The sequence below is a fragment of the Podarcis bocagei genome, assembly GCF_964188305.1.
Source record: "Podarcis bocagei genome assembly, chromosome: 1".
Classification (NCBI taxonomy): domain Eukaryota; kingdom Metazoa; phylum Chordata; class Lepidosauria; order Squamata; family Lacertidae; genus Podarcis; species Podarcis bocagei.
Genome location: NC_138125.1, coordinates 75990762 through 76017295, shown reverse-complemented (window position 1 = coordinate 76017295; position 26534 = coordinate 75990762). Strand labels below are relative to the sequence as shown.

General features: G+C 41.6%; 2 protein-coding genes across 4 annotated transcripts in view; both read right to left on the bottom strand.

Annotated features, from left to right (window-relative positions):
• The window catches only part of NAP1L4 (nucleosome assembly protein 1 like 4), a 33824-nt gene extending 33017 nt beyond the window's left edge, over positions 1-807 (bottom strand). For both annotated transcript variants that reach the window (XM_081205345.1, XM_081205344.1), the window contains exon 1: positions 649-807. The gene's annotated coding sequence lies outside the window, so the exon portion shown is untranslated. The remainder of the gene's footprint in view (positions 1-648) is intronic.
• Positions 808-6625: 5818 nt separating this feature from the next.
• CARS1 (cysteinyl-tRNA synthetase 1) overlaps positions 6626-26534 on the bottom strand; it is a 35243-nt gene continuing 15334 nt past the window's right edge. For both annotated transcript variants that reach the window (XM_081205265.1, XM_081205266.1), the window contains 17 exons: positions 25871-26020; positions 24986-25126; positions 23916-24004; positions 23130-23251; positions 22916-23028; positions 21367-21495; positions 18755-18884; positions 18439-18542; positions 17340-17437; positions 15371-15560; positions 14759-14827; positions 14015-14096; positions 11124-11204; positions 10590-10657; positions 9539-9598; positions 7927-8010; positions 6626-7065 (listed from right to left, as the gene is read on the bottom strand). In XM_081205265.1, coding sequence (XP_081061391.1) covers positions 6931-7065; positions 7927-8010; positions 9539-9598; positions 10590-10657; positions 11124-11204; positions 14015-14096; positions 14759-14827; positions 15371-15560; positions 17340-17437; positions 18439-18542; positions 18755-18884; positions 21367-21495; positions 22916-23028; positions 23130-23251; positions 23916-24004; positions 24986-25126; positions 25871-26020 — 1845 coding nt within the window. In that variant the 3' untranslated portion in view covers positions 6626-6930. The remainder of the gene's footprint in view (positions 7066-7926; positions 8011-9538; positions 9599-10589; positions 10658-11123; positions 11205-14014; positions 14097-14758; positions 14828-15370; positions 15561-17339; positions 17438-18438; positions 18543-18754; positions 18885-21366; positions 21496-22915; positions 23029-23129; positions 23252-23915; positions 24005-24985; positions 25127-25870; positions 26021-26534) is intronic.

The following is a 26534-nucleotide window of genomic DNA, read 5'->3' as shown; positions in this document are numbered from 1 at the left end:
TCGGGAGAAAAAAAGAGGGGGGCGCTTTTCACGGTGTTTATCTATACGACAAGCCTTTCATAAGGCGCGCACACACGGCGCCAACTGACTTCCCCGCACCGCAACTCCCGCCCCCGTTTCCCACGGCACACCTTCCCAGATAGCCATTTTTAAAGCGGCGTGGCTTAGACAGCAGGACGGGAAGAGAAATCGCAGAGCACATGGCCGAGAAGAGGTACGGAAGAGAGAGGAAGCGATACGCGCGTGTGTGGATGAGTCCGGGGTCCGCCCTGAGGCGGCGGAAAAAAGCGGCTCTCCTCCCATCCGCCTCGGCAACCCGTGTGAAGAATCGCCGCCAGAGAGCGAGGAAGCGCCTCGTCCGCCCCTTCGCTGAAGCGCCGCATCTCGGAGCCTTAATAGCCGCTCCGCCGCGCCCAGAGCCGAGGCCGCTCCTTAAAATGGTGCCCGTGTTGGGACCGGACTGCCCCACCCGCTCCCCTGCCTGTTTTCCCCCGTCAGCCGGGCCTCGGCAGCACAACGGGGCCTGCTCGCCTTCCTCTCCGCCCTTCAGCCCGGGTGTGCAGCAGCAGCAGCAGCAGCACAACAACAGGCCCGCTCCGCGCTGCGCCCCGCCTCGCCCGGGCCCAGCCCCCGCTATCCCCAACTCACCTGGCCCGGCCCTTGCGTCTCCTCACGCCCGCAATAGCAGCGCCCAGGCTGATCCTCTCACTCCGACTCACTCGGGGCTGCGCCGCCCTAAAGAAGGCTGCCTCCCATTGGCCGACGCGACAGCGCCGCGCGCAGTAAGAGCCGTTCGGATTGGCCTAGGCTTAGCGGCGGCCGCTGCTCCACACGCGGGACATGTTGACTTTCCGGCAGAAAGGGGATGAGCCAATCAGAGCGTGGGGAAGGTGGGAGAGCTCGCGCTCGCCGCGCGTGCGCGGGACCGCTCTAAGCGCGAGAGAATTCTCCGATGCGGGAAAGGGGGCGAGGCGAGAGGAGTGGGGTGGGCGGGGCTTGTCCGGTGGAGCGAGGGAGGCGCTGGAACGCGCCGCGGCATTTAAAGGAGCAGGAGCTGTTTAAGGAAACAATGGGTGGGGAGGTGGAAGGGCGGTCTGCTCTGCACTAACTTAATGCTTGCGTTTTGCCATGGCAACGTTTGTGATGGACAACATCTGAGCGCCTGGCGCCAAGCTAGAGCTAGTCGACTTTCACCTCGAGGCTGAGGGCGTTTTAAAGTGAAAGGGAGGGTATTGTGCCAGTGCTTCGACGCATAAGTAAATTTACTGGCAGGTAATTTAGTGGGAACCAGTGGCCCTTCCGCTTGTGCTGGATTCCGCTCCCATCAGCTCCAGCCTTCATGTCATATAGTCAGGGATTATGGGAGCTGGATATCAGCAACAGTTCCCTACTCCCGTTTGAAAGGGACGGTGTGCTATGGTGATGAATAATGCAAGAAAGCATCAAGGAAAGAATAAACGTATTGCACATTTGTGCGGAATCACGTGTTCACATCCTGGCAAGAAATTGCATTCGCAACTTCCTACCCTCTGAACATGCAGCGTTTTAGAAATCCATCACAGGCGTGTAAGACGGAACACAGTAATCCCCGCTGTGCAGTGTAATAACTTTGTAAGAGTTATTTTAATTTAAAGATTCAAAGTTGGGCTTCTTGCTATGCGCATAATGGTAAGCATCATGAGCGCACATGCAAATAGGCCCAAGGCCAACTTTACCATGAGTTCCAGAGGGTGTCATTGTGTTTAGTTTCAAATTTCTCATATCTGTGTGTCAAAATAAAAGGGGTGGGAAGCAAAGCAGGATGGCATATTTACTATTTACTTCCAGTTTTAAAATGTCAATGACTTTATTTCTAGAGACATATTGATTTAGAATGAAACTCCATTGAAATTGACATAGGGTTGGTCTGTGGTGACAGCAGCTGCAGGAGAAAGGGTTAGAAAACCCCTTGGGGCAGAAAGTTTCTGCTGCCATGCAGTGCCAACTCCAGATTGCAGAGGGGCACCCTTAAGGCAAGATGGGTTGTTGTTGTTTAGTCATTTAGTCCAGCCTTTCGCATGATGAATTCTGCATATGTTAAATAAGCAGGGAGACAATAATATACAGCCTTGCTGTACTCCTTTCCATGTCCTTGAAAGCAAGAAGCCAAATCCCTAAAATATGCAGAGGAGTGCCCTTGTCAAGTTGTTTTGACCAAGTAATTCAAGTGCTGAAGTGGGGTGTGGGGTGGGACTGTTTTTTGCTTTAGGTATTAATCATTGCTGCAAAGACAAAAATCAGAGCATGCCAATCTGCCTACCTTCTCAATGGAGTCATTTCTGTAGAAGCAAGTTTCCAGCACACACACTAACAGCCCTCACAATTAGCCTGTGCGCTTTCATTGCTAAACCTGAATAGTCAGATAGTCTTTGACATTTTACACACTACCAATTAGGGGAAAATTTGAGAATACTGCCTCAAGATAGTTCTGAAATCGTTTTAAACTTTGAAACAGAAGCCATGTTTGGTGCGAGATACCCTTCATTCAGTAAGATCACTCTTTTCTCCTCCTGTCCAGTCACAAAAAGTTATAGCTCCTGCAGTATCGGATCAAAGTCCTGTCTGGTCTCAGTGGTAACAAGCCAGGACTTTCAGGCAGAAGTTCAGGGTTCCACTCGGAATGAATATGAAGGCCCTCAAACACAGCAGGGCTGGCTTATCACATTTTGAAGTAAACGAAGAAATAAAACATTATTGTCAAAGAGTAACATGCACAGTAAGACCTTTGGAACTTCCCAATGTTTGGTAGAGCAGTCTGTAGTATATCTGTTGCTATAGGACAGGTGTAGGGAACCTTTAGCTTTCCATATGTTGCTGAACTACAACTCCCAACAGCCCCAGCAAGCATATGGCCAATAGCCAGGGCTGATGGGGTTTGTAGTTCAGCAACATCTCGACTGCAAAAGGCTCCCCCATACACACTGCTATTTTTTCTAGAAAAATAGGTTCTGTGCCCACATCTGCTATAGGATGATTATGGAAGCAGGATCCCACTGCTGTTTTTGAGATTTATGTGGAGGGGGGTACTGGGAGAGTTTTAATGTGTCTGATAATAATATTATTATTTATTATTGATGTGTTTTGATTTATGCTCTGAGGCCCTCTTATGATTTTTAATGGAGGGTAATATTGTTAACAATACTAGATTTTAAACGCACAATTGCTGATCCTGTTTGGTGTTTTGTAGCACTGCCAGAATCATAATTCCCTAATGATATGTGCTACTCCAATACTGTGCATCTTTCCACAGAAGTGCCACCCACTGAAATGCACCCTCTTCCAAAATATGCCATTTCCAAGGGTATAAAATTTTAATTGTATTATGTTGCTGAACAGTTTTCTTTGGGGGGCAGCTTCAAGAGAACAAAGAGCACAGCAAACAAGCAAATGAGACCTATGCCAGGGTAAAGCTTTTCAGTAATTTGTGGTTTGAATTTTAGTCCCAAAACCTTGGCAGGGTGTGTACAGACATAACACTTATCTCTCAGCCAAAAGTATTTCACCCAACTGTTGTGAAGCTAAATGGCTACTCTGAATTCCTTGAAGAAAGGCTTGGATATAACTAATGAGAAACACCCCTGCTTCCAAGGAAGTGAACAAGATGGTGTCATTGGTTGCTGGATTCTAGAAAATGGGCTGTACACCTTCCTCTTCTTTATCAAATAGCCTTGACTACAAAAGCTATTTTACCTCATCATCCGTTTGCGTGCCCAGTTCTCCCTTAGGGAGAGCTCTAGTTTCCTTAGGCAGGATGGGAGTAGATATCAGGGTGCTATCTGACTCAGTTGATGAGGCACCTCTCCGTTGGGGGCCCTGCACAAAAAGATTCACATTCTTCAAACATTTCTGTTGCATTCCTTTTTGACAGGAACCCGCTTGTCTATGCTATCAAAGCCATTCATGAGGAGAAGGTAGACAAAATTCACAGATATGTGGAGCATTGGAATGTAACGGATCCATGGATTTATTTGTAGGTTTTGTCATGCACTTTCCTTCAAAGAGGTCTCAAGCAGCTGTCATGAGGAGAAACAATATCGCGGAATGGTGTGCTATCAAGTATCTGATAAGCACAAAGAATTCCACTGAAGTATTTAAACAGGAATCACACTGTTAGGCAGTACAAATGAAGTCAAAATATGTTTGCCTATGAGGCGGCCCCGTTTCTACACAGATTTTATTTCATGAGCAGATGGTACACAGAATGGAGCCTCTCTAGTTGATATCTTAATGGGTGCGTGTATGACAGGATGAGTGGCGGGTTTTTTTACCTTTCTTCCATCAGAAACACTTTCCAGTGTTTTCTCTTTGGATAATTCATCATCCCTGCCACAACATCCCTGAGAATTTGTGGGCATGTTCTAGATACTGACATGGGGCACTGACCAAGTTTCAGCATTGCTCTGTGTGAACTGAGCATACAGCCTACAATACACATCCTCCTGGCTGCACATTGCAGGGCAAGACCAATTGCAGGAAGCAAACTCTCTGCATATCATAATGGATCTTTCTCATTAGGTAATCCATGAGGTTTCTGAAAGTAGTTTGAAAACCAGTGCCCCGAGATGTGCAGTGTAGGACTTTAGGCTTTGCGATCCCCAGTGACATTCTGTGCCAGTTGTTATCAAGAGCAGCCACAGTTACAACCAATCTCTTGACGCAAGAAGCAATTTATGCTAGCAGTTCCTGATCCAACAAGTGCCAAGCAAGTCGAAGCCTGCACACCTGCACGTGATGAACTCAGCTTGATGCATATCGGACTATAGAAGCCATTCAGTCGAAGGTTGCTTGATGATCTCATGCAACCTATATAGCTCCTTGGGTTTCGGCCAATTTAAACAATGGCCAAGATTTAGTAGTACAGCACGCGAGAGAGAAAGCTTGTAGAACCTCTCATGACATGATCCAGTTTATACTGGAAGGAGTATTCTAGCATCATACCCTTAAATCAGGCATGTCCAACTCCCAAGAGACTGTGATCTACTCCCACTGTATAAAATCTGGCAGTGATCTACCCATTGAGTTGACCAGTTATTGAGCTTTTTTGGGGGGACATCGTTCAGGATCACGTGAGCGACCAGGGATGCCCCACGATTGACCAGTTGAACATGCCTGCCTTAAATGATGCCATCTGCTGATTGTATAAACCGACCATGAGTATGTAACTCTTGTACAGCCTTGTACTCTCTCTATTAAAAAAGCTGGAAATACCTGGAGGTGGACAAGTATAAAAAAGGTCTCGTTCACAGCTTAAGATAACTGCCAGTGTCTTCATGTTAACCAGGGAGCCAAGGCAGTGCTTTTTGTTCCTGGCCAAGAATCACCAAGCACTGCTGTGCAAAGATGATAAGGAAGTTGCAGTACCCTATATTTCCAGGATGCCATTTATCTGGCATTGCAGATTTTCTTGCCAATTTTATTTTAAAACCAACAGCCAAAATATAACATTTATTAAGTCTGTTTTAAATGTCCAGGCACTTTAATTTCAGGGCTTCTCCTTAGAGTACAGGCAGCCTCAGTGGTGGTCTCTGAATGTTGTTGAACTCCCACTTGCCCCCACAATCATGGCCAATGGTCAGGGATAATAGGAGCTATAGTCCAACATCATTTGGAGAGCATCACCTTAGCTACAGCACTGCCTTAGGGGATCCCACTCCTCCATATGTTTTTAAGGGTAGAGGCAGTGACCAATAGTCGCTGTCCACACTAACTGATACTGTACTCCATTTACACATTGCTTAAGAAGCTCAGTCCAGCAGAATGCTCCTGCTGGAGAAAAATACTGGTGCCCTTTTCCACTTCCTCAAGGTTATCCTTTTAAGCTCCTCAAAAGGAGCAACAAAACTAAGGGGGGAAAGACATGGCATTTGTGGAGTCCCCATAGAGGAAATGAATTGAAGCAGGTGTGTTCTTAGGCTTACAGTTTAGAAAGTAAATGTCAGAGACTGCACTCAGTTACCAAAATTAAGCACATGTAAAAACTGCTTCTGTTCAAATATATAAAAGGATGTCACATGGAGGAGGGAGAAAGGTTGTTTTCTGCTGCTCCAGAGAAGCGGACACGGAGCAATGGATCCAAACTACAAGAAAGAAGATTCCACCTAAACATTAGGAAGAACTTCCTGACAGTAAGAGCTGTTCGACAGTGGAATTTGCTGCCAAGGAGTGTGGTGGAGTCTCCTACTTTGGAGGTCTTTAAGCAGAGGCTTGACAACCATATGTCAGGAGTGCTCTGATGGTGTTTCCTGCTTGGCAGGGGGTTGGACTCGATGGCCCTTGTGGTCTCTTCCAACTCTATGATTCTATGATTCTATGCTTCTGTTGAGCAAAGCTAAGTGCATGTACTATCCATATTACAAACAGAATTCTCCCCATAGTTTTAACAGATGAATTGAGACATTGTGAGTTTGGCTTGAATGGCTTCTCACAAAATATACAAGTCCAGCTAAAATTAAGGGGTTGAATCCAGAGTTCCATGGAGCCAAAGTCCAACCTGATGCTGCTACAAATGGTAGAGATGGAAAGGACACTGTCTCTGATCCCCCCTCCCCCTACGCACCTCTATTTCCCCCAAAAAAATCTTCTTAAGGACAGTTAGCAAATTGTTTATTGACTTGTATCACATAAAAATATTACAGAGCCTTATTTAACTAACAAAACTTTTATTGACGTTTTAAACAAGGTGATATTAACCGTGCAATCCTATGCATGTTTACTCAGAAGTAAGTCTCATTGTGTTCAATGGGACTTAATCCCGTGTGTGTATAGGATTGCAGCATTACTTTTTGTTCAGCACAATGTGGAAAGTTAAAGCCCAGTGAAAACGCATTTCCCCTCACAAAGGTTATCCAGCTGTATATTTTATTGAAGATGCAGATTGTCCAAGTTTTGTTCTTAGTTTGCAACTCCATTCTGAACCATTTGAAGATATTCTTTGTACAGTTTTTCTTGTGCTTCATAGAGTTTCTTTAGTTTCTTCGTTTGACCTTTGCTGAGTTCTTTGCCTTCTGTGTCATGAGTTGGAAACCCCTGGAAAACATTAATTCATTATCTTAGGAGCATGTTATCTCAACGTTTTTGTTTCTTTCTGCTGTGGTAATGTAATAGCATTATCCCTTTTCACCAGTAATTAGGCATTATCAACAAGAAAAATAAAAACCTGGGTTCTTTGCTTATTTATTCAAGCCCAATAAACCACATATGTAACTCCAAAAGTTTCTGGAAAAAAGCAGTAACACATCAAGTTAGGAAATGATTTGGAAGAGTTTAAGGCTGAACCTCCTTATTAAGTATCAGGTAGTAGTCCTTCTGGATGTCAACATGTCTGTCTCCTCTAGGTGCAGGAGGTAAGGTTGTTAGGACTCACCTGCCTTATCACTATTTCCCTTTGCATGCACAGAAAACCATAGACATGCATCCTCATTGCAGGGGGGTGAAAAATGTGTCAAAGTTACAAATATGAAAAGGATCTAGAATTTGTGGCTGTAACAAAAGACTCACATGCTTTAATACAATGCAGAGTTATTTGGGAGCAAGTCCCATTGAATTCAGTAGAGTTTACTTCTGCATAAATGTGCATAGGTTGTACAGCTGGTGTAGTGTGGTGGTTGAGCTCTAGTTATGAACTCTCAGCCACTGTCTCCCTTCCCCTCCTCCCCAATATACAATATAGGGGATAATAATACTGCCTTGCCTTACAGAGTGTTCTAAGGATTGCAGTTAGATAATGAACGTAAAGCACTTGGATCACTTAAAAGTGCTACACAAATGTTAATAAAATAATGCTTGTCTGTCTGTCTATCTATCTATATTGTCCAGGATTGAACTAGCAGCTTTCCCCAGGATCCCTAAATACAATATTCAAGGAAGAAAAATCCCAGTAATGCTTACATTTTCATCAAATTTGGAATACTTGTCATGCTCCGATATAAACATTTCTCCTGGTGGGATTTTCATTTTTGCCAATTTTACTGCCTGCAATATATTTAAAAAGTGTTACAACTCTGGAATACATGAATATCACAGCCAGTATTAACCTGCCTACATCAAAACAATTCCTGAAAACAAATTTAAGCTGATACTCTAATGCTCATCCTTCCTAAGACACAACCCGCCCCCGCAAAAGGGTGTCAGAAAAGCATATAAGTCTCTGGATTTAAAACTGGTTTGGGTCCTGAATACAAAAGTATCTTCAAAATCTGCTGAAACCCTATTTTCTCATACCATGTATCGCAAGATGTGAGAACAACCTGCAAAACAAATGCCCAATAAAGTTTTAAGAGACACTTGTTATTTTAGCTTTCTATTGGTAAGACATTCCCCTTTTAAAGAGATGCTGCTCTGTGCACTTGTGGTGTTGAAGATGGAGCTTTTAAATATATTGAATTGGATCCAGATCCAAGCAGGAGGTGTGCTTACAAGACACTCCCATTGGTGGAAAGGGGTAGGGAGGAGCAATTCTAGTGATCCCTCCTCCTGCCTGCAGCTCCCTATGCCCCTTGAAAAGCTGAGTTGGAGGGATCCTCCATAACACTATAGAAGGTCACAGAAGAGCCATTCTAAATGCAACCCAGCAATATGTTTATAGAAGACAGAGGCCTAGCAAAACATGAACAATTTGCAGATGATCAAAGCATACGCCAGGAGCAAAAATAGGCTTTGTACACATGGTAGGGGTGGAGAGATTGGGATGGTGGTAGTAGAGAATATACAGCATGTTTGGGCTACCAGGCTGTGACTGAAGCGGATTCAGTTTTGCCTGTAGATAAAGCCACCCCACACAACTGAGAAGCCATTTCCTTGTGTTTGGCAGCAAAATCCAATGTTCTCTCCTGAAAGATTCCAACACAAAATGTTTGGAATAAATGACTATAAGCAGAGAGTTGGCTGGGCAGGTCTCTCCACACCTCACTCTCTGCAAATGTTATACTGTTGGTTCTGGAAAGAGGGTGTCTTTGGCAGCCTCTGCTAATTATATACTGTTGGATGCTGGAGCTGTTGAGTTCAGCTGGAAGTCCTCGAGTGTCATTCATGCTGTAGGTCTACCAAAGTACTCAATGGTTTGGGAACGGCTGCTGGGGCAAAAGGTGGTTCAGGGGTGTATATGTGTTTGTAAGTATGTGTTGAGGGGCTGTGTGGATTAAGGTCTCTCTACCAATTCAGCTCTGCTTTGCAGCTCACATAACAGTAGGTGACATGAACGGAAGATAAAGCCTGAAACATGCCCTTTCTCGCCTGACATCAGTGCCATTAAAACCAGCCTTTAAAATGTATATTTAAAAAGTACAGTGGTACCTCTGGTTACGTACTTAATTCGTTCTGGAGGTTCGTTCTTAACCTGAGACACCACTTTAGCTAATGGGGCCTCCCACTGCTGCCGCTGCGCGATGTCTGTTCTCACCCTGAAGCAAAGTTCTTAACCCGAGGTACTATTTCTGGGTTAGTGGAGTCTGTAACCTGAAGCGTATGTAACCCGAGGTACCACTGTATTTGGTTACTTTACCTCCTGTTCCTGTTTCTTTCTAGCTGCCTCTTCTTTCTTCCTTTTTTTCTCTTCTTCAATCTATGGAAGAATTTGAAAAGCAACATAAGGATTTAAAAAATACAGAAGTAAATCACTGAGCATTTTATTAGCAAATCATCCACAGCTATGTTTTATACAATAGGATCCTAATCAAGCTGTTAGCTCTACAAAGTTCTATCCAGAACAACCAGTCTTTGACTTTTGAGGGAATTAAAATCACCAGCTCTGCATGTTCCTCATACATATGCACGTCCCAAGGTTCACCATAATGCAATAAAAATAGTATGTGTGCTAATGTAGTAATCTCAAGATTTATGTCGGAAGGTACTTGTTAGGTGGGTGGGGAGAATGGTGTCATTAATTTTATAGGAGTGCATCACCACTGAGGGCTACATCTATAAATGGGAAGTAACTTTTATTTTAGTTGCTTATAAATGACAGGATTTTTGTTCATTTTTCTCTCTGAAGATGGCACTTGTCAGCTACAATGAGTGAACATACCAAGAGAATCCTAGAGTTCTCTTATTGAGAAACTCTGATAAGCAAATGCCAGGAAAAATTGCAGAGCTTTTTAAAAGGAAAGAAAGGAGCTTGGAACACTGGCCATGTTAAAATCCTTTGGTCAGTTGATTGTGTGTTAATTACAGGAGTTTACCTGGTTTACAAATGCCAGGATTGCCACAGATTACAGGAGGGTCGGGGGGCGAGGTGACTGGCAAAGCGCCAGTAGGGCAGTGGAGCCAATATAGCTCTACAATCACTGCACCCACACCACCCGCCCACCACCTTGCCCCTCCCCCTAACCAGCTGTATCCCTATTGGGAAGCCAAGGGAGCAGTGCTGCCTCGCCCCATCAACTGCTACAGGAGGGCTTTGCATGGTTGGTGGGGTCTATAAAGCCCAAGATCCCCAGCAGAAGCTGTGCTTGTGGAAGGAGACTGATGCAGGCTATATTCCTCTGACCGTCCCAAATGACGTTAGACAAAAACTAGGCACATCTAGACAGGAACTAGTTCAAATAACGTATAACCTTTTTCTTCTCTTCTCTTTCTTTTAGTAAGGTGTCTCTGTCCACTAGCTTGACCACAGTTGGGAGTCCTACAATAAAAGCATCACAAGGAATAAATGATCATATATATTACTACTTTTAAGTATTTAGCCCAATGATACACACCAGGGATGGAAACGTGTGGCCCTCTAGATGCTGCTGAACTTCTCTGCAGCTATTTAAAATACATCACACTGTTGAACATAAAAGGCAGAACTCACTTACTTGATGGACAACTCTTGGAAAGTTTGAGAAACTATGATTTCTTGCTATTATTTGATGTTGTGTCTATTTCACATCCAAATCATCACCATATTTACTTGGAAGAAAATCCTATTGAAATGCCACTTCTACGTAAATGTGTCTAGCATTGCATCTTTTAGGAGTCTAACGTGCTTGACAAACCTCTTTCATTTTGTTACTGCGCCTCATTACTGTTAGTTGGAAACAGACACCAGGATGTAATAACTTGTCGAAAGCAAGACTGAAGCTCAGTTTGATTTCCAACTTAATTACCTTCATGATCTTCAAACCGAACTCCATGCTCGGGAAGGACATCATCTCGAAGAGAATCACATAGCTGCAGAACTTCAAACACTACAATTACAAAGAATAAAATGAAACCATTAATATCAACATCTGCAAAAGTTCTTATCTTTTAGTAAGGTGGATGTTTTATGAGAAGGGAACACCACCTTTTATTATGTCATGGAGCAATGGGTTTGCTCTCCCCCTTTTGGATGAATGACATTTCCAATTCCACTATGCTATGGGGTCCTTGGAACACAGTGGGATTTAATAGCTAGCAGAAATACATATGATTTTCTCCCCACCCTCAACTCTGTAGTCCTTGTCTCTGCTTTCCTCCCCTTCCTTCCTTTTCACTGAACCTCCATCCTGGAAAGCAGAAGTCAAAAGTCTCCTGGAGTGAGATAGGATTATGTTATAAGTACTGCAGCATAAGCTATCAACTCATGAAAAAAGGTTGAGATGAACTGGGGCATTAGTCAGTTCTTCCCCACTCCACCTAACAGGTAGAGATATCCATTTTGTTAAAACTATTAGCCTCTTATAGTGATTTAAAGTCTGCTTGCCTGCCTCCAAGCCTGCATATAGGTCTTTTAGAAGTGGGCGGGATGTTTTTAATTATGTTTTCCTCTCTGTTTTAATGTATCTGTGTGAGGGGTTTTTTTTGTCTGCCTGGTTTTAAGTCGTTTGGGTTGCCCTGGACAAGATAACGTGACTAACAAATTTAATAAATATCAAAATAATATCTTCATCCCCAGTAGTTCAATAAAAACTAGAGAGTTCAAGAAAAAATAATAGACTCCTCTTTAAATACACGCTGAAATGTATTGTGATGAACAGGTGAAGAAAAAGCTGAAAGTGCTCTGGAAGGAAGGTATTCTCTGCAGTTGCTCTGCATTGATGTCTCCCTGAGTTATAAATATTCACCAGCCTAAAACTATGAATAATTAAACTTTAGCGGCAAAGAGGAGAAAATTCCTTCTTGGCAGAGGAGAATGAGAGATGTGTGTATAAAAAACCCACATTATGTGGAGGGTGAGAATATTATCCAAGGTATTATATTTTCTGAAAAATTAATATTCTGGCATCAGGAATTACTTCAGGACTAATGTGTGCCAACAGTGTGTTTTCAGAGGGACATCAAAGACAGAAGGTTTTAGTGATAATCCATAGAAGAGCATGTGCCAAATCCTGATGAAAGGCATGCTCAACTACAATCTGCTTCAGTACAGCAGTCTCCTTCCTCCAATTGCACAGCCAAATACTTCTGAACCACAAGGGTTTTTCCACCCTCAAATGCTGCTGGTGGTGCAATGCAGAGGAGAGAGATATATCAAAACAAGTACCACCCCGTCTGCATGCACACTGCTCCTGAATGTACATAAATGCATTTGATTACTTATAACCAACACAATTATGAAGAAGATTATTAGATTTCTATAGGTGCACCAGTATGGAGTTCACCACTTTTGCTCCAGTGAGCCAACACAATTGTTTGGTGACTGAACTCATGATTTGAAGTTCCTTATTTTCAAAGGAAGGAGCTGAAAAGAAAACCCGACTGACATTCCTTGGCAAGGTTTCATTTGAGGGGAAATTTCTTTTCAATGTACAGCTATCAAATTATTTGAGGGGGGTAGTTTTCTTTCATTCAATGTGCGTTATCACTAGAACATCAAAAAAAGCAAATCAGCTCCCTGCTAAGAATGACCAGTGTTGCTCTCAGGGTTTCTGGTGTCTACTCTTCTTGTACCAGGGATAAAGGAAATTTTATTTGCTTGGCATTTTAATATCCCACAGTTAAGACCCTCTGCTTCATGATCAATGTCTGAGCGAGTACTTTGCTGAAACTCCAATTCTCTCTCTCAAGAAAGAAAGAAAGCTTTCCACATATAAATGATGAGGCTCTGCAATGTCTGAAAATAAGAGGATAAGAAGGCACATTGCCTCAGTTAAGAGTTTTATAGGAAGTTGTAATGAACGCTGTTTAGGGTCCTTTGCCTTTTGATGAAGTTCACCTGCCCCTCAGTCTTATCCATGCATTGCTGCAGGAAGTGATGGACTCACACACCCCAAGTTTAAGTACTAGCTCCTAAGGCACTATCAGATATAACCACGGAATACACAGGTTTTCTTTTCCAGCTTCAAAAATATGCCCTCAGAGGAATATAACTGAGGGAAGACAACCCCTGACATACCACAGTAAGATTACTACTATGCAGTTAAGAGAAATTCTATGTATTTTTCAAAAGCAAAGCACATACATTATAGGGATTTTTCTGTCAAAACACACGAGTTTTAATTGGTATATCCTATGGAATAACGTTAAGCGGCATTCTGAAAACTCACAATACAAATAAGGGCCATCATTTACTTTCATCTGGTAAGAACAGGGCAAACACATATATGTAAACACATTTGCATACATAGACATTCACACCAGGGATGGTCCAAGAAACTTTGCTATCTGAGGTGAAACAACAAATGGTACATCCTCAATCCTGACCCAAAGTCAAGATACAGAGGAAAGCTGTCTTTTTTTTTTTTTTTTTTTTGGCACCTAAGGCAGAAAATCCAACAAGCGCCTGCTCCATCCCGGCAGTAAAATACGATAATAATAAATAAATGATTTGCTGCCCTTTCATGACTTGCACAATCAGCTGCCTCAATCTGGTTAATGGCAGAGCTGGCCCAGACTCATATGCAAAATAAAACACAAGGCAAATGCAGGCAGACACCTCCCTAGTTTTTGGCTGTAAGAGTTTTGAAGAGTACATGTGTCTATGTGCCCACACCCATATCGAGCATGCAGATGAACAAGTGTGAGGAAGAAAACAAAGCACCACTATTTGTAAAAAAAAGCACAGAGTTAACGTCACCTTTCTTTTCTCGGGCAATTTGCCGCACACCTTCTCTGAACTCGGACAAAACCTGTAGGTATGGCATCACTGTAGATTCAAGCTGCAGAATGAAACATTTTGTCCATTAGTTGAGAGTCAACCCATTTCTTTCTGGTTTCCTCTGAAAATACTGCTAGGAAGCATAGGAACATTGGGAGCTATTCAGTATAGCACTAAGCAGATTGCTCCATCAGCACAACCATTTCTGCTTGCCTGATGGAGCTATCCGCCCTCCACCTCCCTGTGTGCTGTTCTGGGGGTTCTCCTGACCACACCCAAGAATCAATTTGGCTGGGGTGGGAGAGAGGAGAAGAAACAAAGTCCTTACACTTCTGCTGGCAGGGCTCGTTGGTTGAATGCCGCCTATAAGACGCTATCTTCTTCTGACCAATCCCAGCTCAGTATTGACTACTCTGACCGGCAGCGGCTGTCTAGGGTTTCTGGCAGTAGTTCCTCCCAGTCCTATATCTAGATATGACCTTCGCAAGCAAAGCTTTGGCTCGACAACTGAACTCTGGCCCTTCCTTGCTATGCTCTCACATACAAATATAATCTTCTCTCTTACCTAAATGCAATTCGAGTAATTCTGTGATTCAGTTTTACTGCAGAATTTTATATTCGTACGAGCAAAAAAAAATGGCTTTGCTTCAGCATGTAATCCAATCTTTCTGAAAGCCATGAGCAGAGTTGAGATTGCCACAGTAAAATTTCCCTACAACTTACATTTAAGTTTTGGGCACTTCCTCCAACTGGGAATCCAATAGCCTCATCGCTTTCTATAGCACCGAACACCTATGCGAGTGAAACACAAAAGAAACTGAAAAAACACGCAGCAGCAGATACTTTAACACTGACAGAAAATCCAGCCCCAAAGGCTGTGAACAAAACTTTGCTGGGCAAATGAGTTTCCTGGACACTGTCTGCACTGGTTTGGAGCGGCAATTAAGACATTATTTCCAAGAGTAAACACTGCTCATAGCATGGCCTCCTGGAAGTACAGTGGACTGCAATATTTCTTATGATCTTTGCATAGCAGTGTTTGATGACCATTTATCTATGCCCAGGAAACAGCAAAACTTTGCAAACAATTCAAGTACTACCACCCTTTATACTGATATAATCCTTCTTTCAAAAGTGCTACATTTTTGTCACAATTATTTCCTTGTGGCAGGGGAATCCCTCCAGAAGTTGCTGGGCTGCAGCCACAAACCTCTCCAGCTTGGCTCCTGGTCAGGAATGACTGGAGTCTTATCTAAACAGTGAAAAGGCTGACACATTCACACACAGTTACAACACACATGCAGCAGTTTCAAAGGTTTTGTGAAAATCCCATACCTTGAACATCTGTGTAAGATAGAGACTTATATTTTCCAGCAGCATTCTATTTGGCATTTGCCTCGCAGTCTTCTTTGCAGCAATGTAGGAATTACACTGACTGACCAGCGATCGCACTTCTTCCAAGACTGTGCGTGTATCAATGTTGTCACACAAGGCTTCATGGACTGCTAGCTTCTTGTCATAAAAACTAGCCAAGGAGGGCAGGGAAACAAAGAAGGACCAACATGTCATTTGTGTCATCCTTAATGGTTTTCAGCCAAAGATTCCAGTATTCCATGGAAAAGAAAGCCAAAAGCATTTCAGTACTAGGGTAAAACCTGAACGGGCAGATAGTGGGAGAGAAAAGCCCTACCACATACTTGGTGGCAACATTCAGATTTCATGATAAACAATGGTTTACCATGATGAAAACAAGCCAACCCTACCTCCAGGCTTGTACACTCCTCCTGCCATATCTAAACTCAGGTTCAAGTGGCACAAGTCAGGAAATTGCATATTTACATGCTTTAGCAGCAGTTAGAAATTGAGCAAGAAATACAAGAAGTGGTCAGTATCTGACTAGACTCCCACACACACCATTTCTCTCTTGCATTTCAGAGTACATACTGAAAAAAGACACAGATCTTGAAACCAGCTTTGGAAGGAGAGAAAAGAATCAAACAACTTGCCAGGTAAATGAAGGATAAGAAATATGAAGAGCGTTATGGACTGAAGCATGGAAAATTACAAAAGAGAGAAAAAGTTATCAGAGAAGAAAAACACAAGAAAAGCAAATCCATGAAGAGAATATGATATAGTGGTGCTAAAAAACAGAAAACATTTACATTACAGAGACAGAATGTTATTTTAACAATCCTGTCAATCAAATCTGTAAATGTAGCACTCTTTTGACTCCTCTGATGAATTACAATAAGTACTATAAGATTTATTAGTGGCATTCAGAAATCATGACAGGTACAAGCCTGGGGCTTGTGTACTTCCTCCCTCTGATGTGGGAATCAGAAGTTCAGAAGCTTTTGCTTCTGTTTCTGATTAACTGCAGTGTGTCATGTTGTCAAAACCAGACAAACTGTGGTCAACTATGGCTTGCGTCAAACAAACCAACTTTACATCATGAGTTAAGAAAGTTGGATTGTTTCAATCAATCATAATTAGTTGAACCACAGTTTAAGGTTTGGATGCAGGGCTACGGTGTGATTAATCAAAACCAGATGCAAAAGAAAGTCTGCATAAAGTCTGAGGTTCCCTGTGGGTTGTTTTCACAATTAACCATAGTTTACCTTGACATCCTAATACAGCCATTTAAAGCACCAGGATTAACAAAGCAGTTAGGTGTTTGAATAGAAAACGTAATCCACAAGCCAGTAAGTCAGGTCTAATGAGACTGAGTACATTCTGAGAAGTTTGGTTTTCAGGTATTATTTTAAAGCAACCATTTCTAATCCCTAAGGTGATGAAAACAAAAATAAGAAATGTGTGGTCAGTGCATAATAAATTGCAGAAGCCAAGGAAGGGTAGAAGAAATTCCCAGTGTCAGGGGTCTGCCTTTAATAGCCCCCAGTGCTCTATTTACTCATGCATGACAGAATAAAGTATGCAAAACAAATACATTGATATAAAGTTGTTTCATGTTCCTAATTTATGAAGGTTTCAGAATTTAGCTTTTGGGATGCAGTGTGTGTGTGTGTGTGTGTATAGTAAAAATAAGCAAGGAAACACATCTATGTGAAGAACTAAGAAAAATAGTAAGAAAGCACGTGCAAGGATCTAGGAACTGCAACACAAGCAGTCTGATTGCTATTAACAAGTAACTGAGATCCAGGGGAAAATGTTGTAGAAATGCAAGATTATCAGGAACTTGCTTGCACCAAAAGGAAATGCCAGTTTGAAAAATGGGATCCATTACCATGAATATACAAATGTCTATTCATGAAGAAAGGAGGGGGAAAACAGGTTTCTCACTCACCTTTTATTCAGCTCTATTTCCTGGTTTTCCCATTTTTCAAACTGGTCTGTCACATCAGCGGGGGCCCGAAGGATGTCCTTCACATTTAAAAAGAACTCCTAAAAGGGGGAGGGAAAGAGCCCACAATCTGAAGTCTTCCTGTTGCAAAGTATACTGTCCAGTTAGCTATTTCAATACTCATATCAGACTCACTTTCAGCCAAGAACAAGATATACCCTGCATCTGCCAAGAAAAGCAACTTTTCTATTACCTGCTGTCAAGCTGATTTTTGTCTATGCTGTTACTTAGCATAATGTGATATGACACATTAACAAAAAAGCTAATGGTGTTTGCAATTAACGAAATTCAAGACCCTTCATCAAATCTCAGGCAAAAACAGGATAATGATGACCTACATCCTACTCCCCCTCCCACGCCACTGCCCATTACAGTCTGAAGGACACCTTTCCAAGAGAGATCTTTTATTTAACTTCCTACTACTAGAAGAAGGAGGAGGAGGAGGAGGAGAGTTTGGATTTGATATCCCGCCTTTCACTCCCTTTTAAGGAGTCTCAAAGCGGCTAACATTCTCCTTTCCCTTCCTCCCCCACAACAAACACTCTGTGAGGTGAGTGAGGCTGAGAGACTTCAGAGAAGTGTGACTGGCCCAAGGTCACCCAGCAGCTGCATGTGGAGGAGTGGAGATGCGAACCCGGTTCACCAGATTACGAGACTACCGCTACTACCACTACCGCTACTACCACTACACCACACTGACTACCAAGTTTCCTGTTGGTTACTATTGTTTTACCACAATATATATATGCAAATATAGAATATATCAAGCACATAGAACAGATTAGGTTGACCAAGTTGTTTTGAGCAGATTTGGGGATAAGAGAATTGGTGAATGGATACAGGAGCTTTTAAAAATGGTTTGCAAAGCCTAGATTTGGGGTGCAGATCTGGTAAGAGATTAATAAAATGACAGGCCAACCTGCTAAAACTGAGCACATATATTATACATATATAGTCAGCAAAAGAAAACCCCTGGTACATCACATTATTACAACCAAAAATGTGTACAGCAGAAAAACATGAAGAGGGGAAGTGAACTTACATTCATGAATTTCTCATACTGAATAGCGGACTCCATGGTGTTGTTGGAATAGTCTAGAGTATCCTTCCAGGAATGCATAAGAAAAGCCAGCCGTAATTGCCGAGCTGTTGAGAGTTTTAAAAAGAAAATGGAAAAGTGTAGGAGGATATGGGACTACAGCAGAAACCACGGTGCCAAAGACAATAGAAAAGAAATTTTCATAAATGAAAAAAAAAATCAGTCAGATTAATCATTAGCTGGTTTAAAAAATGATTTAAAAAAATAAAATAATGGAAAGTGTTCCTTCTATATATATATATATACATTTCTCTCTTACCTGTGTGCTTTTTAAGTGCATCTTTTATTGTAATAAAGTTTTTCAAAGATTTGGACATTTTACAACCAGCAATTGTCAGGTGCCCAGTGTGGAGGAAATAGCGAACCCAGTGATCGTTTTCAAAGTATGCCTAAAAACACATGGGGGAGGATCATATAATACAGTTATCTATTAGATTACAGCTGTATGGGGAGAGAGAGAGAAAAACAATGCTTCAATCTCCCATTTACACCCCCCCACTCCCCCAACACACTTCTCTCTTCAGTTTGAAACATGATACCACTGTAGGATGAATTATCTACCATTAAACATATTATTGATTGAATTATGGACTCCTAACATCAGTATTTTCCAAATTCTGGATACCTTGGCCCCTTTTTTTGGTGTGGATAAAAACTGAAGGCAAAGTGGAGGCACATTTCACTTGGCAGTCAAAAATCTATAAATATTCTTTCTCAAACAAAGGAGGCTTGGAAGTATTTAAGGGACTACAGAGTGAATTTCCCCCTTGACCTTATGAGATTGATAGGCACTCTATGTATGTGTTTTGCAGTAGTTCTGCTTCCATATTTATAATTATTATTTTCCTCAAGCAGCTCTCAGAGAAATAGGCACACCTTCCCTGTGACGTGCAAAATAGCCCAGTTAATAGGCCTCTCATTGCCCCCCTTTCCCAGGGTCAGAACTGTGCTGGAGCGTGGAGAAGAGGCCAATGCATCACTGAACCTCCCTGCTCTGATGAGCACAGAGCGACAGATGCATCAAACAGACAGGCTTCATTTCTCATGGTGCTCCAGCTCGCCTCAGAGCAGGCAAGTGCTCCTGACTCTAGTAATCGCTGCTTCAAACTGCAACAACACTTTTTCTTAACCTTGGGGGTTAAAAGAAGGCAGCCTATATCAAGCAACTGCAACTTCAGCAGAGCCACAAGATTGCACCACTGGAGTGAGGAAACTAGTTTCAACACCACCGTTCTAATCTGAAGATCACATAAAGGTATGTAAGTTCCTAAGTACACACAAAGCACTCCTTTCCCTGCCCCTGATACCACAACAAAGGACCTTCCTATTCTCTTCAGAGAAGGTGGCAGCAAATCTATATGGATGAAGAAAGGAGATGCGGTTTGGAAGCGATAAGCACTTCAGACAATAGGATAAACTTCATAAAGAGAACGCTAATTTAACTAAGTAGGTAGTTGGGGAAGGTGCTGTTCTGTCACTACTGAGGGAGGGAGCCTCTAGAATCCAAAACCTTTGACCGAGCAACACCTTCAAGAAGTTATTTTTATATGCAGTGACAGCAGCAAGAATATTGATGGCCCAGAAATGGAAACAGGAGGAATTACCTACGATAGAAGAATGGAGAACAAAAATGATGGATTATGCAGAACTGGACAGAATGACAGGAGGGATCCGGAATCGACGAGATCAAAGATTTACAGAAGATTGGGGAAAGTTTATCCAATATATGCAAAAACTGAGTGATAATAAAATTACGTTTGTAAGCTTTAAGGAAGCTCTGTGAGGGGAAAGGGTTAAAAGGGCAGAAATGTGTAAAAAGTAACAATAGGAAGGAATGGCAGACAAATTGAGGGAAGTAAAAAAAGAGAAGTAAGATGTAATTAAGATGTATGGAATGTATAAATTTGTTTTTGTATTTGAAAACTAATAAAAATATACTATAAAAAAAGACAGAGCAACACCTTCAGATCCTGTATTATGTTTCCGCCATTGTGACCCAGAGACAAAACCCCTGGGTCTCTTTTCCTAGTGACAGTTGCCTTACAAATGGGGCTCTCTTTGTGGCAGTTGCTACTCACTGCCACTGCCTCCCAAAGTTAAGACACCACAATGTCAATTATAATTCTATTTTTTGAATCAAAAAGGAATGATGGAAGTTGTTATCCAAAACATATGGAGGGCACCATGCTGCCTATTCCTGAGATATACCAGGATTTGCACTTGCCTTCTAGCCCAGAATTAGAAACCTACTCCCAAGTCTGGTTTCAATTGCAAACACAAACCATAGTTTGTAAGTCTTGGTGCAATCGCAAACTATTCTTTGCCTGACTAGGAAGGGAAGCACTGTGTGAGATGAATGTATAAAAGATCTGGACCTGACAAGCTAGGGAAAGAAGTAGTTTGTGCATGAGGGGAGGAGGAAATGCATGGCCCCTAGGCTCCGACCCAATGATTACAACTTATTTGGCTGCTACACCCAACCCATTCAAACATCACACCAAGCCATAGTGCAGGAAGCTTCACTATGGTTTTCCATGATGTCTGAATTGCAAAAGAAAACAGTAGGAACGCCTGAATTTAAAAAGCACTCTTGTCTGATATTTACAAGTAGAACTTAAGATAATTTTAAAGTATAGTATCACTTAAAGCCAAGTGTAGCAACAGTAGCATTGTTTTTATTTTCAGTCTGCTTATGTGAACATTTGATAATATTTTCTCCTTTGACAGCCAACAGAGCCTACTTAACTGAATTATTACTTCTGTGCTCTCTGAAGTATTAGTTAGGAAACATCCAACTCACAGCCAAGTGAACCTGAGAACTCTCTAGCAGGTATCAGAGCATGTTAAGAATTGGAACATGGGAGCACCTGCCTCAGATTGTGCCAACTCATTGTCATGATGAGGGAACCGAAGATCAAAGCCTCCTCCATGTATGTCCATAGAATCTCCTAGAATGGACCCGGCCATTGCAGAACATTCAATATGCCATCCCGGACGGCCCTGTTTTGAAATAAAGTAGGTTATTAATGATGTTCAGGAAAGTTCTCCCCAGTTATTGAGCCCATTAATGTTCATTAACTGGATTTAATAGTAGATATTTTAATGCAGAACTTTTATCTTGCAGCTTGAACTTAGTTCTGCATGCTCTGCTGTTGGAGCACTTCGGTTAAGGCAATCTTTGCACTGAATCAATAATCTGGCTTTACAAGGTCAGAGTGCACAAGAAATAGTCAATCAAAAGCTACACCCTAAAAACAACTGACAGAATATCAGTGCATGGCAATATTCAAGACAAATCATCTTAAAATCACTACTGAGGGAAATTAAATAGTTTTAAAAGAAATTTTTCAGTATTACTTTGTAGCCAACACATCACATTCTCACCTATGTTTTCCTTTCACAATTTTTATCTCCCAGGAGAGTTTCCTAAACTGACTAAATTTAATTGAAAGTAGAGACTTTTGATAAAACCATGAAATTTAGTTTTTAGTTTTTGTGTGCATGCAAGTGTGTATGTATTAGCCTCAACTGTGGTATCCCATCAGATATACAGGCATGGGGGGGGATGCACCCACTATAAATTCTCTGGTTTTACATATGAAGACATAATAAACAATCACCTGTTCCTTAGCAGGTCTTAAAATTAGGTAAATTCAGCTTCAGATGAACAACAACACATGATATATTACTTAGCACTGGGTAAAACATCAGCTGAAATATGTTTGGTTTTGGGCACCATATTTCAACAAAAAAATAAGTCAGCAGAAGGACAGCACAACTATGAAAGAGGGCCAAGGACAATAAGCCAGGGGTTCAGGCTAAAAACAAAGTAGGAGGAGTTTTCACTATGAAAATTATTGGATTACAGGAGAAAAATAATACAATATGTTGAAAAGCACATTTCAGTGGAAATTTCTACAAGGGAATAATCGACACCCCTGCCAACTATTATTTAAATTTTAGAATCCTATCAGTGTCAATGATTTGATTAGATGCAGAACATTATTAAGAAACAAGACGCCCCAGGCCATAATGCTTTGGCAGGACATTTAAGTTATCTGTCCTTTATGATGTCAGTCTGCATCTTAAGATATGACCTGCATCCCCATGATTTAAAAAAGTAACGGCAGGAGATGTCTTAAGCCTGGGCTACATGTTATGGAATATACTTACTTTTAGTCTCCAGATAAAACTGTGCATAGAGAGCACAGTAACAGTGGATTGGATGCAAAGATCCTGCTGCATAATCCCCCCTTCCTAGACTAGAGCCAAAACTTATCCCATAAAAACTGGTTCCAGACAACTGGGGACATAGGGCACTAAAGACAGAGAAGGAAAACAAGCACCCCCTCCTTCCATGTGAGCACAAGCATTTTCCAACCATGCAGCTGGAATGTTTGATCCAAGTCACAGTCCTTACTTTTCCCCAAGGAGAATCCCATGAAGGCTCGCCTGGTTTGGAGGATTTCCATAAAGCAAAGTCATTTGGAGAATGCTTCTCACTTAAACGATCCACCGAGACACTCAGGTCACCTGTGGAGAACAAGAGGAAGAACATTTGTAACCTTCAGAGAGGAATCTTAAAATTGTATTTGTGTATGCACTGGAAAGCCCCTGACTGACAGTAATATTACCTTCACCCTCTTGAAGTGCTTTTTGATCACCTACAGCTTCAGGAACCAACTTGGCATAGGAGTGTTTCTCAGATGCATCAAATTTCATGGTATCAAAATAGACAGAGCCATTGGACACATAACTAGAAGACAAAAAGCACAATTGTACCAAGTGTTCTACAGTTTCAGATACTTTCCTACTATTGGGTGGAATGCAACTTGTCCTCCTTTCACTGTTGCTGCAGCATGAGGTATGTAGTGACCAAGGAGAACTGGGTGCGATTTTTGCTAAAGCCTCTCAATGAAGCCCTCGTCATCCCTGAAAATCTGATTTGAAGTGCTCCCCAACCCTCTAGAACAGATTTTCATGAGGAGGTGGGGCCTGAAAAGAGGAGGGTGAAATTGGCACACACAAAAAAAAGTGCCCCATCTTATCCATTAGTGGATACATATCACCAATTGGCTAGGAACTACTGTATTTAAAGGTGAATTTCTTCCGCTGCTTTCCATGATGGGCAAGTTCGATGGGATTTACTCCAAGTTTGCTGGATGGGAGACTACTAATGATTTTGGAAGCTCTAGCAACACAAAACATGTAGAAACAGCATCTTTGAGACTGCCAATAAATAAAATGGCTTTCCATTAGGCCACCCATCATATGGCCTTGTTGTGCCTTAAGGTCTGATGGCAAAGGTTTAATAAGAACAGAATTTGGGCTGCTTACATGTGAAGCACACATAGAGCTGCATGTGATGATTTTCTTTTGATTTACATAACACGTAAAATGTGAGATGAATTTATACGCACCCATATCCATTATCTACAATCCTTTGGACAAAGGCCACAATTTCAGGTACATATTCACTAACACGTGTTAAGACATCTGGAGGTAATACCTAGAAGCAAGCAAACAAATAATATATATTCTCTGTTTCACAACCCTTCTTGTACCAGACTCTCTCAACAGCTTTGCTTTGCAATTAGTTCTATATTTGTATATAGAAAACCAGGAAAGTGGCAAAATTAACAGGGACTTGTTGAAGAGAGTATTGCTGTATGCTCCTGAAATTTATTATGCCCAGTAAGACCAGGACTTTAAGTGTAGTGGCACCTTCCCTTTGGGTTGCACTTCCAATGAACATTACAGTATAGGCGTTCAGGGGCCTGCTTAAACTCATGAGCAGATTTCAACTGAGTCCTACCAGTGGAAGCCATGAGCAATAATGTCTGCTTACACAATGGGGCTTTCCCTCATTCTCCTGCCCTTGTGCACTCCACTCCCTTTATGGTACAATGTACTTATGCTTATATTTTGAAATATAACTCACCTGGAAACCTTTCTAGGTAACCAGCAACTAATAAGTCCTATTACTATTATTAGCAAATTAAATAAACAGGCACACACCGATGGGCAGAAACTGAACATAGAAGCCCAGCATTTCTAGGCATCTGCTCTAATTAACCATACTGAAAGCATATCTGCAGTTTCCAAGAGCTCAAGATGAAACAATAATCTGTAAGGTTAGAAAGGCATGATCATTGCTCTAACTGCTGATGAAAGAAAAATCAGTCTTGATTTGTGTCTTGGCATGATTCCAGCTTCCTAGGTATGAAGAACAATTTTATGTACCTTGAAACACAGTGCTAGGGAGAGCCCTAACCAGACTGCCAGCAAAAAGTGTTAGTGTGCCATCTTGATAAATCAATATATATCAAAATGTGTCCATGGAACAGTACTGTGAAGCCATTAATTATAAACAAGCTTTATAAGTTTGCTTTCTAGGCCTTCTAAGAGAGGGAAGCTATAATAAATAAGTACCACCAGCACTAGATTTCCATGTGCTTTTACATTTTGCTGAATCAATGTACATACTTACATTGAGAGCTGCCATATCTTTATGATATTCCTCTTCCCAGAATTTGGGGAGCTTTGAAAATATAGAATTGTCAGTCACCTGACTGCCCAACCTATTGTCCAGCCACTCAGAGAGTATATCTTTTGCTTCTTGCAATAACACCTAGAAATAAATTATAGATCTATATATAAAACACATAATTATCAGCAATGCACACTTTTTCAAGATAAAGCCTAGAGTGTTCTTTATTGTGATTAAATAATATTAATTTATTTGGGCCAGGATCCAAAGCTTGAGTGCATGTTACCAGTTTTTCCACCTGGAAACAACCTATCATACGTCTTGGAAAGCCACTCCCAAAGATTCCAGACCTTAGAGGATACTTTGTAGGGAAACAAAGCAGCATTTACTGTACACACACTCTCTCTCTAGCACAGGGGTGGAAGTGATACCTTTTACTCTTAAAATAATAGGCAGAGTGTTTTCTCTCCAGTCTTAGTGCTGTGGTGTTTAGCAGCAATATACTGGGAAATGAATTTCCCCTGTCTGTTCTTGAATGATCCACTCAAAAGCAGGAATATGGCTCTTTAAAGCCATTCCTACTGCAGCACAAGACTGGGAAGCACTGCAAATGCTGAAACAGAGTGTGTGTTTGTACACATGCACAAGTCTAATGCGTGTGTGTGTGTGTGAACAAGTGCACATGGCCTCTGCTGCCATGTGACCCTCAGAGTTGTGCCTAACCGTCAATACTTGGGCAAAAAAAGTTAAGTCACTCAAATAATTATGTAACCTCACAGATATAAATGGTTTCAATGAAGCCAACGTCCCACCCTAAAATAGTAAATGGAGCTCAAGGATACTGTTTAATTCGCTTAAGGGCACAACAGCCGGTTCAGTACAGACCTCAGCATGTTTGCTGACTTGACCTTCAGAGTGTTTATTTTTCAGTGCACTTTCTAGAGGTTCCACAGCAGCCTTCACTGCACTCTGAATCCTTTCCAGCATCTGTTTCTTATCAGGGTCAGTGGTCTCTTGTAGCTTAGCTGCAAAAGGCTGATTTAATAAACATGAATGAAATATGCATAAAACCACACTGAAGGCAACAAATAAGCACTACTTAATAAAATCATAGCCATCTTATAAAATATTCCTTAGAAGTTTTCTTGTGTTTAATTTTCAGCAAAATCTCCAGAGTAAAGCAGTAACAAATGTCTGCATGGTAGAGTTTCAAAATTAAAATGGAATGTAGACATGCTATAGTGAGGAGGGTCATTACCAGGCATTTTCATGGGTAGCAACCATATTAAAGATGAGGACATTCCCCTTCCAAAGACAACAAATCCCACAGCAGGAAAAACCTAGTGTTCTGGTCCCCAACATTACACAAATTTTAAAAATTAGCAAATCTTTATTTAAACATAATCCATTTTTTTCCAGAAGAATTTGGAATCTTATAGGCAATTATAAAAAGTCACAGGATGGTATGAAAGAATGGAAAGATTTGCTCAAATTTCATAGATATAGGACAGCACTCTCAAAGGCCAGGTTAAACACTTTGCACCAGCAG